Source organism: Agrilus planipennis, unplaced genomic scaffold (assembly GCF_000699045.2).
Source record: "Agrilus planipennis isolate EAB-ADULT unplaced genomic scaffold, Apla_2.0 scaffold7, whole genome shotgun sequence".
NCBI lineage: Eukaryota > Metazoa > Arthropoda > Insecta > Coleoptera > Buprestidae > Agrilus > Agrilus planipennis.
The window spans coordinates 2,271,814-2,285,021 of NW_020439340.1; the positions used below are offsets into that span (position 1 = coordinate 2,271,814).

At 33.5% G+C, this 13,208-nt stretch overlaps 1 protein-coding gene across 1 annotated transcript; it reads right to left on the minus strand.

The window, feature by feature from the left end:
* Nucleotides 1–35: 35 nt before the first annotated feature.
* On the minus strand, nt 36–9,888 carry LOC112905726 (serine/threonine kinase NLK-like). The gene is made up of 4 exons (XM_025978738.1): nt 9,759–9,888; nt 6,778–6,917; nt 3,253–3,382; nt 36–412 (listed from the first exon to the last, which is right to left on the minus strand). Exons 1-4 carry the CDS (start codon nt 9,783–9,785, stop codon nt 269–271), a joined length of 441 nt encoding a protein of 146 aa, XP_025834523.1. The 5' UTR covers nt 9,786–9,888; the 3' UTR covers nt 36–268.
* Nucleotides 9,889–13,208: the final 3,320 nt, after the last annotated feature.

The following is a 13,208-nucleotide window of genomic DNA, read 5'->3' on the forward strand; positions in this document are numbered from 1 at the left end:
TAAATTTATATATTTATATTTACATATTTGTGGATCGTTCATTTATATTTAATACCTACATCAATGACTAAACGGAGATATTATTAGTAATAAGATATGAGTAAAACTTTACCGATGAGAGGATTCGTCTTCTAATTATTGACCCTTGACATTTAGGCAACCCCACAAAAGTTATACGCAATATTAACTAATTAATTAATTAGTGAAGGAATGATCGAAGTTTTTTCCAGCAAACATGAATAGAAGGAAAAAGAGAGATAAAGATTTCCTACCTTAGTAAGTAGATTAAGAGCATCGTTACCGATTTCGTAACTCGTATCGAGTACGTGATCATTGCATTGTACGCAAAAGGATACATTTCTTGAAAAAAATCTATGTGCGGAGGTTGAAGAATATCCAAGGCTGACAGAACCTGAAAAAGACAAGCCGGTGTTACGTAAAGCTGCCAATTAAAATTTGGTCTGGATGTGTCTTAATTAAATTAAGCATTCAGACAGTCAGTCAGGTAAATCTGCGGACTGCACGCTCTAACGGATCCTGTAGAGAGACGAACTTATTTCCTTCTAATCAATACAAGTTGAACTGACGATGAACCGAAATAAGCAACGTAAAGTAAATTAAAAAAAAAAAACTCAGGAAAAGCAACACACGGTAGCGCAAATTCCTTAAGTTTACAAAAAGAGTAAATTACCTGGTAAAAAATTTCCTTTAATTTCAATTTTGAATATTACACTAACGATTAATTACTTAGGGATTTAGTCATATATGTTCCATAACTGAAACCAAATCGATCGAAAAACAATACTCTTTTTGATAATAATTAATTGAATGTAAACAATGGAAGACCAACGTTTTAAAGTTGCTGTAACCACCACCATGGTCATCTATTCAGAAAGTAATGTGGTGTCAATTGGTAAACTTTGATTCTATTCTTTTAATCCAATTTGTTTGAAAATTGCAGACGCGGTTGTGTTAGAAATACAGGCAGATTTTCAGACTTCCATGCTGTTATTTATTATAGAGTTATAACGTTTCGACCGTGTTATATCTCTCGTCGTCATCAGTTCCAATTGGACCGAAGAACAGTTTAAAATTCACAATCAATCAGAGAATTGTAGCCTATCATAGAAATACACTTAGACTTTAGGACTTCCATCAGTTACTTGTTACAAAGTTGAAACGTTACAACTCTGTAATAAATAAAGGCATGGAAATCCGAAAGATTACGTGTTTTTCTAGCACAACCGTATCTGGAACATTCAAATAAATATAAAATATCATATCAATAAAACACTGAAAACACAAAAAGAAAAGGATCAGTCCAAAGAATTACCAGTTGACTATGCCACTGTGATTACAGCAACTTATACCGAGCTTTAAATTATTCAACTTTTTTTTAACCCATTGGAAACTGCTTAGAAACCAATTAGTTATACATATGACTTTGAAATCGTCCATATATTCTAAATTATATAATTTCTTAGGATATTCCACGTTTTTCTTGTCAGGAGCCTTATGGTATGCTACCATTATACTATTCTGTCTGAAGTTGTCTTTATTTATTCTCTATACTACCCCTATGTGTCAACCGTGAATGCATTTTGCCATGAAAGGGTTGTACATTTTGTTTCTGAGATTTTCAGCCGAAGTACGTGCATGTATCTATGCATGCATTTACGTAGTGGTGTAGCTTTCCACGAATTAAATAAACGTCTTAATTGTGTAGCAAATAAAAAAAGCTGTGCTGTCAGTTTGAAATATTGCGTCAATTGTCGCTGAGGTAATTATTCTTGTTCAAGGTAGCATAACAGATTTTTAACGAAATAATTTGCAAGGAGAAGATTTTTTTACAAAAAGAAATGAATTCAGTACTTTATCTCGACGGAAAACACCCCATCTTCAAAACGACTAAAAGTATACATAAATTATTAAGCTTAGTTACGTATAAGGTACACGTTTGGATAAAGGAGATAAGGGAGTGGTGACTAAAATCCCAAAAACATTTCTAAATACGTACAAATCCTCATATATTGCATTAAGTATTTCACAATAAGATGTTAGACTGATTGCACAAAAGCATAATACAGAATGGTTAGAATTTAGATATCGAAAATTACTAGGAAATTTTCGAAAGTTATTTTCTGTGAAAAATGTATTGTTTTCGTTTTGTTTATTACTGCATATCATCCTTTACCTTCTGGTTCTGGTTTCGCACCTGATATTAAAAATAGTCTATCCATTAATTAATTTTTATCTTTTCCTCACTACTTTTAAATTTCAATTTCGTGAAATATGCGTTACGCTTTAAATAATCATAAAACAATCTATTGCAATATTTCTGATGTCTTTAACCCAAAATTTAACTGAAAAACCTGCAAGAGATCAATGTGACGCTGAAATAGGGAAATATTCGAAAAATCTTCTGCTGATCACCGACTGCTTTACTTGTGCATTTCCGAGAAAATTCTTGAGAAAATTGTCGAAGATCGAATGAGATTTCAGCGGTATTTGAAGCTAGTTATTGAAAATTCTTGGTAATTTGTATTGGATTCATAAAGTACGATTGCATATGTGTTTTAATGAGCAAAGAACTATGCCGGATCGACACAATTAAAGAAGAGTGAAATGATGACAGTAATAAATGAACGTCATCGACAGTTCTTGTTCGTTTCGTGTTAATAACGCGTCATTAAAACGACACACGATGGACATACAAATACAAAGTACCCAATAAGTGCCATTAAAAATATCTTTTTGATTACGTATGTACATCCAGTCACAAATCATTAGAACAAGGCTAGCTTGCGACGTGATCGAGAGCAGATACGGTGTGATCTATCGCGTTCTCGGAAAGAGAATTCTTGATATTTTGATTAATAATCTTTTTTAAGGAAAATGCAATTATAAACGTATATAAGCATATATACATTCTGGGTACATTATACATATTTTTCCTCATTGTGCAAAAAGTTATTATTTAACAATTATTGGAATACTTAATACAGTTACGATTCCAAGAAGGCAAACTAAATTTAAAAAACAATTATGAAACAGCAGTTTATACACAGGGTGTCCCACAAAATAGTATCTGGACGACATAATGGGCTATACCATCACGTACGTTAAGATCATGGTTTGGGATAATCCCAATATGGGATGTCATGAAATGAAAAACTTTCGCTGCTTTCCGGCCATGAATAATTATTGAATAATTGGTTAACTTATAAAGTGAAATTAAAATTTCAAACTTACATTTTCGTGTTTGAAAAAACAGAGCATTTTCAATTCACGAAACACCCGCTTCGATGACACTAGCGACTGGAACACATTTGGTAACTTCTTTAACGCTACTCTCCTACCGTCCCTGGGATCTGTGACAGCCCTGTAACAAAGAGAATCTGCTATAAACAAAATCCTTGATTTTAGATTCAAAAATACAGACTAAATTTTATTCACTTTCTGTGTAATACTATGGATGGATGTTTTACGCCTTAGGACATGTTTAATTGTCAAAATAAGGTCATGTGGTAGCGGCTATGGTCAAAAGCTCTCCGGGATTAATATAAACCCTCTTTTATTGGAGATATTTCGAATAGATAATTTCATCCGTATTGATTCTAATCAGATAGAATTTATTAATGAGGAGCGTCTTGGGGGACACAAAACAAATACCATTTCACTGACTCACTACCGTCAAGCTGGCAGTCAGTTGGTCCTTCGTCCTCTCTTCGGATGGCATTCTTTCACATGCAGCATCCGCTGTCGGCGACGAGTTAGTACCTAAACTTCTCAAAACTTGCACTGGTTTTGTAGCTTTATTAGTCATGGACATATTGTAGTAGATGCCCGACATGGCAGCAGTCTTTATCTTTTTGTACGGCGCAGAACGCCAAAGGATTAGGGTTTTTCGAACGAGGACATTATGATTGTTGCTGTCATTTTCGAATTTACTGCATGAACTTTAGAAACCGATAAAATAAAAGTAAGTGTGAAGGAATTCGAAGCATTTAAAGGCAAAAAATAATAAAACCGTTGTTAGGTACTTCGTATTTCATTGGGTCATTTTCCTATTCGGATACCGTAGGAGTGTCATCCAAGACAATAAATACACACACTAAAGAAAATTGACGTAAAGAATCGATCTGATTTGTTTTATTTGGCTGAAGGAATATTATGTGGAATCAGGTTGACCTCACTTAGGGTCAAAGCTCCAGCGTTTAAATCTGACATACAAGCTGCAAATGTATGCGGTTTTACGCGCACGCACACACAGACAGACGGACAGACAGATACAAAGTCGTAATGTACAATACACATCAATGCGAGTACTTGCTACTGGTTCGCGGGTCCACATGTATGGAACGTCTAATTTTGCGGCGCTTTTAAAATAGACTGCGTTTCTGTTTTACGATGTCATTGATATCTTACCAGCTGGGTAAACAATAATAATAATCAGACAAGTGACAAGAGAGCCAGCTTTTAACGGATCTATTTGAAAAGTTAATCTGAAACGACAAAGCTCCGGAGTCTGAATGCGAGAAAGCTTTTCAAATTAGTGCCTAATATGTACATATTTGATGTTCGCATATACACTTGAATATTTCATATTTTGTATTTTACTAAGTATTTCATTACAGTGATATTAGAGGAGGGCCTAAGATGCAGTTTGCCTTATCATGCCCAAGGAACCACCTGTAGGGCCCAGTATTCTAGTTATGTATTTCTCGTAAAATTGAGGATTATTTATTAATTTTATTTTTTTTATGAATAAGGACTCAATCAGAGGTGAATCTAATAAGGTGGTACAAAGGGAAAATAAGCGATACATAATGCTGATACTTCTAATAAATACCAACGAAACGTTCATGTAAATAAATTAAAACCTGGCGCCTCCACCAAAAGTTATGTTGCTTTTACTGTATTATTAATTAAAAATTCCAGCTATAACAATGCTAATTTTAAAACTTCTAACAAAATTAGAAAACGAAAACCTGTACTACAACCATTTTATACGTATAATTTGGCATTCGTCAAGCATTCAACAAAAATTATTTAACAAGAAATCATTAGAAGGCAAAAGAATTAAAAAAACATTTTCCACCAATTAGTATACGAAAAAGTCAGAGGCATTAGCAGTAAAGTACAATAGAAATGCATTTTTAATTTTCTAACGACACTGCATAAATACGCATAAGTACAAATACCTATGCATTAATTTCAATAACATTTTGTATTGGAAAGTTATTTTTGAATTCCACAAAACAAAACATATTTTTCTAACACAATACAAAATAGAAAATGTAAGACAAAGGTTACTCAGGCATTTTAGAATCAGAAACACGTACTAAAAAAGGTAACAGTTAATGATGTAAGTTTTAAGAAATGCAAAGACTGATTCAAGATAAAAAGGTACGTGTCCTTTAGGCTAAAGATCTTACGAAGATGATGAATTAAAATCCAGCTACCAGCATCCTGTAAGGCATTTTATACACTCTACTGATCGCATAAAATTCAATGAACCACCACGGTTCAATCTTTTTTATCAGGATGTACAGATTACCTTCGCTGATCAATTTTCTGCACGATTTGTTCAGAGCAAATATTAATAATAAACGCACTGCATTTACCGGTGCTACAGAATGCCCCTTGTGTGTTACGTTATACGTTTGTATGTATAGTATTACGGACTCACAGGTGCTAATTTTTAAGCCAAACACCCGGCCCAATACGTATTGATGTCATTTTCGGTCACAGTTTCCCGAAACAATTACATGGTGGTCCAAATTCCGGACATTCCATCCGATTTATACTTTTATTCAATCTCACATTTTGATATTTTACAAAATAAGCTTTGGCGCTAGCAAAATCAAATAATATATTGCAGCTAATCTACATGAAGGACTCATGGTAAATGTACCATTTATATCAAATTATAGGTCGACATAACAATACATGTATTTTCCTGAAATTAGGCAAGGCAAATAATGCTGCTTATTCCCGTATGTAAGTAATTACAACGGAATTATCTTCCCACAGAATTAAAAGCTGTGCTTAAAATACCGACTGCTGATATTGTACAATTATTATGAGCTTACGCTTTTTATTTAGATCTATTAATTATTCTCAAATTCAAAANAATGAAAGGCTTGTACACTTGTGTCCGTACCTTGTTCAAAACACGGCTCGGACCCGAAACGGAGTAGCGTGAACCGACCTTTATTACCCTTTTAAATACTCTTTTTCAAGAATTTTACACCCGGAAGTATTTTAATCTCCTATACGATATACACTACTACCTAATACTTAATAAGTATTTTAAACTGTAGACGTTCTTGTATAGATAGCTAGTAATTATAATCTGCAGACAGACGTACAGACAGATAGACAATTTAAACAAGGTATGTAGAGGTTTTTATGATCATCAATATTATTGCTATAGACAACTTCGGAGTTAATGACAAGAAGCAAGCTACCGTGAGAACACCGAATACGGTAAAATTTGCATTAAATTTATATATTTATATTTACATATTTGTGGATCGTTCATTTATATTTAATACCTACATCAATGACTAAACGGAGATATTATTAGTAATAAGATATGAGTAAAACTTTACCGATGAGAGGATTCGTCTTCTAATTATTGACCCTTGACATTTAGGCAACCCCACAAAAGTTATACGCAATATTAACTAATTAATTAATTAGTGAAGGAATGATCGAAGTTTTTTCCAGCAAACATGAATAGAAGGAAAAAGAGAGATAAAGATTTCCTACCTTAGTAAGTAGATTAAGAGCATCGTTACCGATTTCGTAACTCGTATCGAGTACGTGATCATTGCATTGTACGCAAAAGGATACATTTCTTGAAAAAAATCTATGTGCGGAGGTTGAAGAATATCCAAGGCTGACAGAACCTGAAAAAGACAAGCCGGTGTTACGTAAAGCTGCCAATTAAAATTTGGTCTGGATGTGTCTTAATTAAATTAAGCATTCAGACAGTCAGTCAGGTAAATCTGCGGACTGCACGCTCTAACGGATCCTGTAGAGAGACGAACTTATTTCCTTCTAATCAATACAAGTTGAACTGACGATGAACCGAAATAAGCAACGTAAAGTAAATTAAAAAAAAAAAAACTCAGGAAAAGCAACACACGGTAGCGCAAATTCCTTAAGTTTACAAAAAGAGTAAATTACCTGGTAAAAAATTTCCTTTAATTTCAATTTTGAATATTACACTAACGATTAATTACTTAGGGATTTAGTCATATATGTTCCATAACTGAAACCAAATCGATCGAAAAACAATACTCTTTTTGATAATAATTAATTGAATGTAAACAATGGAAGACCAACGTTTTAAAGTTGCTGTAACCACCACCATGGTCATCTATTCAGAAAGTAATGTGGTGTCAATTGGTAAACTTTGATTCTATTCTTTTAATCCAATTTGTTTGAAAATTGCAGACGCGGTTGTGTTAGAAATACAGGCAGATTTTCAGACTTCCATGCTGTTATTTATTATAGAGTTATAACGTTTCGACCGTGTTATATCTCTCGTCGTCATCAGTTCCAATTGGACCGAAGAACAGTTTAAAATTCACAATCAATCAGAGAATTGTAGCCTATCATAGAAATACACTTAGACTTTAGGACTTCCATCAGTTACTTGTTACAAAGTTGAAACGTTACAACTCTGTAATAAATAAAGGCATGGAAATCCGAAAGATTACGTGTTTTTCTAGCACAACCGTATCTGGAACATTCAAATAAATATAAAATATCATATCAATAAAACACTGAAAACACAAAAAGAAAAGGATCAGTCCAAAGAATTACCAGTTGACTATGCCACTGTGATTACAGCAACTTATACCGAGCTTTAAATTATTCAACTTTTTTTTAACCCATTGGAAACTGCTTAGAAACCAATTAGTTATACATATGACTTTGAAATCGTCCATATATTCTAAATTATATAATTTCTTAGGATATTCCACGTTTTTCTTGTCAGGAGCCTTATGGTATGCTACCATTATACTATTCTGTCTGAAGTTGTCTTTATTTATTCTCTATACTACCCCTATGTGTCAACCGTGAATGCATTTTGCCATGAAAGGGTTGTACATTTTGTTTCTGAGATTTTCAGCCGAAGTACGTGCATGTATCTATGCATGCATTTACGTAGTGGTGTAGCTTTCCACGAATTAAATAAACGTCTTAATTGTGTAGCAAATAAAAAAAGCTGTGCTGTCAGTTTGAAATATTGCGTCAATTGTCGCTGAGGTAATTATTCTTGTTCAAGGTAGCATAACAGATTTTTAACGAAATAATTTGCAAGGAGAAGATTTTTTTACAAAAAGAAATGAATTCAGTACTTTATCTCGACGGAAAACACCCCATCTTCAAAACGACTAAAAGTATACATAAATTATTAAGCTTAGTTACGTATAAGGTACACGTTTGGATAAAGGAGATAAGGGAGTGGTGACTAAAATCCCAAAAACATTTCTAAATACGTACAAATCCTCATATATTGCATTAAGTATTTCACAATAAGATGTTAGACTGATTGCACAAAAGCATAATACAGAATGGTTAGAATTTAGATATCGAAAATTACTAGGAAATTTTCGAAAGTTATTTTCTGTGAAAAATGTATTGTTTTCGTTTTGTTTATTACTGCATATCATCCTTTACCTTCTGGTTCTGGTTTCGCACCTGATATTAAAAATAGTCTATCCATTAATTAATTTTTATCTTTTCCTCACTACTTTTAAATTTCAATTTCGTGAAATATGCGTTACGCTTTAAATAATCATAAAACAATCTATTGCAATATTTCTGATGTCTTTAACCCAAAATTTAACTGAAAAACCTGCAAGAGATCAATGTGACGCTGAAATAGGGAAATATTCGAAAAATCTTCTGCTGATCACCGACTGCTTTACTTGTGCATTTCCGAGAAAATTCTTGAGAAAATTGTCGAAGATCGAATGAGATTTCAGCGGTATTTGAAGCTAGTTATTGAAAATTCTTGGTAATTTGTATTGGATTCATAAAGTACGATTGCATATGTGTTTTAATGAGCAAAGAACTATGCCGGATCGACACAATTAAAGAAGAGTGAAATGATGACAGTAATAAATGAACGTCATCGACAGTTCTTGTTCGTTTCGTGTTAATAACGCGTCATTAAAACGACACACGATGGACATACAAATACAAAGTACCCAATAAGTGCCATTAAAAATATCTTTTTGATTACGTATGTACATCCAGTCACAAATCATTAGAACAAGGCTAGCTTGCGACGTGATCGAGAGCAGATACGGTGTGATCTATCGCGTTCTCGGAAAGAGAATTCTTGATATTTTGATTAATAATCTTTTTTAAGGAAAATGCAATTATAAACGTATATAAGCATATATACATTCTGGGTACATTATACATATTTTTCCTCATTGTGCAAAAAGTTATTATTTAACAATTATTGGAATACTTAATACAGTTACGATTCCAAGAAGGCAAACTAAATTTAAAAAACAATTATGAAACAGCAGTTAATATACTGGGTATCCCACAAAATAGTATCTGGACGACATAATGGGCTATACCATCACGTACGTTAAGATCATGGTTTGGGATAATCCCAATATGGGATGTCATGAAATGAAAAACTTTAGCTGCTTTCCGGCCATGAATAATTATTGAATAATTGGTTAACTTATAAAGTGAAATTAAAATTTTAAACTTACATTTTCGTGTTTGAAAAAACAGAGCATTTTCAATTCACGAAACACCCGCTTCGATGACACTAGCGACTGGAACACATTTGGTAACTTCTTTAACGCTACTCTCCTACCGTCCCTGGGATCTGTGACAGCCCTGTAACAAAGAGAATCTGCTATAAACAAAATCCTTGATTTTAGATTCAAAAATACAGACTAAATTTTATTCACTTTCTGTGTAATACTATGGATGGATGTTTTACGCCTTAGGACATGTTTAATTGTCAAAATAAGGTCATGTGGTAGCGGCTATGGTCAAAAGCTCTCCGGGATTAATATAAACCCTCTTTTATTGGAGATATTTCGAATAGATAATTTCATCCGTATTGATTCTAATCAGATAGAATTTATTAATGAGGAGCGTCTTGGGGGACACAAAACAAATACCATTTCACTGACTCACTACCGTCAAGCTGGCAGTCAGTTGGTCCTTCGTCCTCTCTTCGGATGGCATTCTTTCACATGCAGCATCCGCTGTCGGCGACGAGTTAGTACCTAAACTTCTCAAAACTTGCACTGGTTTTGTAGCTTTATTAGTCATGGACATATTGTAGTAGATGCCCGACATGGCAGCAGTCTTTATCTTTTTGTACGGCGCAGAACGCCAAAGGATTAGGGTTTTTCGAACGAGGACATTATGATTGTTGCTGTCATTTTCGAATTTACTGCATGAACTTTAGAAACCGATAAAATAAAAGTAAGTGTGAAGGAATTCGAAGCATTTAAAGGCAAAAAATAATAAAACCGTTGTTAGGTACTTCGTATTTCATTGGGTCATTTTCCTATTCGGATACCGTAGGAGTGTCATCCAAGACAATAAATACACACACTAAAGAAAATTGACGTAAAGAATCGATCTGATTTGTTTTATTTGGCTGAAGGAATATTATGTGGAATCAGGTTGACCTCACTTAGGGTCAAAGCTCCAGCGTTTAAATCTGACATACAAGCTGCAAATGTATGCGGTTTTACGCGCACGCACACACAGACAGACGGACAGACAGATACAAAGTCGTAATGTACAATACACATCAATGCGAGTACTTGCTACTGGTTCGCGGGTCCACATGTATGGAACGTCTAATTTTGCGGCGCTTTTAAAATAGACTGCGTTTCTGTTTTACGATGTCATTGATATCTTACCAGCTGGGTAAACAATAATAATAATCAGACAAGTGACAAGAGAGCCAGCTTTTAACGGATCTATTTGAAAAGTTAATCTGAAACGACAAAGCTCCGGAGTCTGAATGCGAGAAAGCTTTTCAAATTAGTGCCTAATATGTACATATTTGATGTTCGCATATACACTTGAATATTTCATATTTTGTATTTTACTAAGTATTTCATTACAGTGATATTAGAGGAGGGCCTAAGATGCAGTTTGCCTTATCATGCCCAAGGAACCACCTGTAGGGCCCAGTATTCTAGTTATGTATTTCTCGTAAAATTGAGGATTATTTATTAATTTTATTTTTTTTATGAANAATAAATTAAAACCTGGCGCCTCCACCAAAAGTTATGTTGCTTTTACTGTATTATTAATTAAAAATTCCAGCTATAACAATGCTAATTTTAAAACTTCTAACAAAATTAGAAAACGAAAACCTGTACTACAACCATTTTATACGTATAATTTGGCATTCGTCAAGCATTCAACAAAAATTATTTAACAAGAAATCATTAGAAGGCAAAAGAATTAAAAAAACATTTTCCACCAATTAGTATACGAAAAAGTCAGAGGCATTAGCAGTAAAGTACAATAGAAATGCATTTTTAATTTTCTAACGACACTGCATAAATACGCATAAGTACAAATACCTATGCATTAATTTCAATAACATTTTGTATTGGAAAGTTATTTTTGAATTCCACAAAACAAAACATATTTTTCTAACACAATACAAAATAGAAAATGTAAGACAAAGGTTACTCAGGCATTTTAGAATCAGAAACACGTACTAAAAAAGGTAACAGTTAATGATGTAAGTTTTAAGAAATGCAAAGACTGATTCAAGATAAAAAGGTACGTGTCCTTTAGGCTAAAGATCTTACGAAGATGATGAATTAAAATCCAGCTACCAGCATCCTGTAAGGCATTTTATACACTCTACTGATCGCATAAAATTCAATGAACCACCACGGTTCAATCTTTTTTATCAGGATGTACAGATTACCTTCGCTGATCAATTTTCTGCACGATTTGTTCAGAGCAAATATTAATAATAAACGCACTGCATTTACCGGTGCTACAGAATGCCCCTTGTGTGTTACGTTATACGTTTGTATGTATAGTATTACGGACTCACAGGTGCTAATTTTTAAGCCAAACACCCGGCCCAATACGTATTGATGTCATTTTCGGTCACAGTTTCCCGAAACAATTACATGGTGGTCCAAATTCCGGACATTCCATCCGATTTATACTTTTATTCAATCTCACATTTTGATATTTTACAAAATAAGCTTTGGCGCTAGCAAAATCAAATAATATATTGCAGCTAATCTACATGAAGGACTCATGGTAAATGTACCATTTATATCAAATTATAGGTCGACATAACAATACATGTATTTTCCTGAAATTAGGCAAGGCAAATAATGCTGCTTATTCCCGTATGTAAGTAATTACAACGGAATTATCTTCCCACAGAATTAAAAGCTGTGCTTAAAATACCGACTGCTGATATTGTACAATTATTATGAGCTTACGCTTTTTATTTAGATCTATTAATTATTCTCAAATTCAAAAAAATCATCAATACATATTAAAAAAATAAATTTGTCGAAATACTTATTTCATGTAGCATTAAAAACTGGTTCAACGTTTCAAGGGACTATGTCAGCATCTGGTAACAGGACAATTTTTCTTTTTTTCATCAGGACTAACATTGAAAGTCCTTAATATTTTGTCCATTATTCTGAACATGGTTTGATCAAAGAATTGTTCAAGGTTTCATTATTTGGATTATTTGGTAACAGGGCAATTTTTCTTTTCCTTGTGTCATCAAGACTAACATTGAAAGTCCTTTATAATCTGTCCATCATTCTGAACATGGTTTGATCAAAGAATTGTTCAAGGTTTCAAGGGATTATTTGGTAACAGGACAATTTTTTTCTTCTTTGTGTAACCAAGACTAATTTTGAAAGTACTGAAAATCCTGTCTATTATTCTATACATGGTCTAATCAAAGAATTGTTCAATGTTTCAAGAGAGTAACTGGTAACAGGAAATTTTTGTTACTAGGACTAATATTTAAAGTCCTTAAAGTCCTGTGCACTATTCTGAGCATGGTCTGATCAAAGGACTGCTTAATGTTTCATAGGAGTATCTCGTAACAGGACAACTTTTTTTTCTTGTGTTACCAGGACTAACTTTGAAGGTCCTTAATATCGACTTAATTTTCCTGAACATGGTCC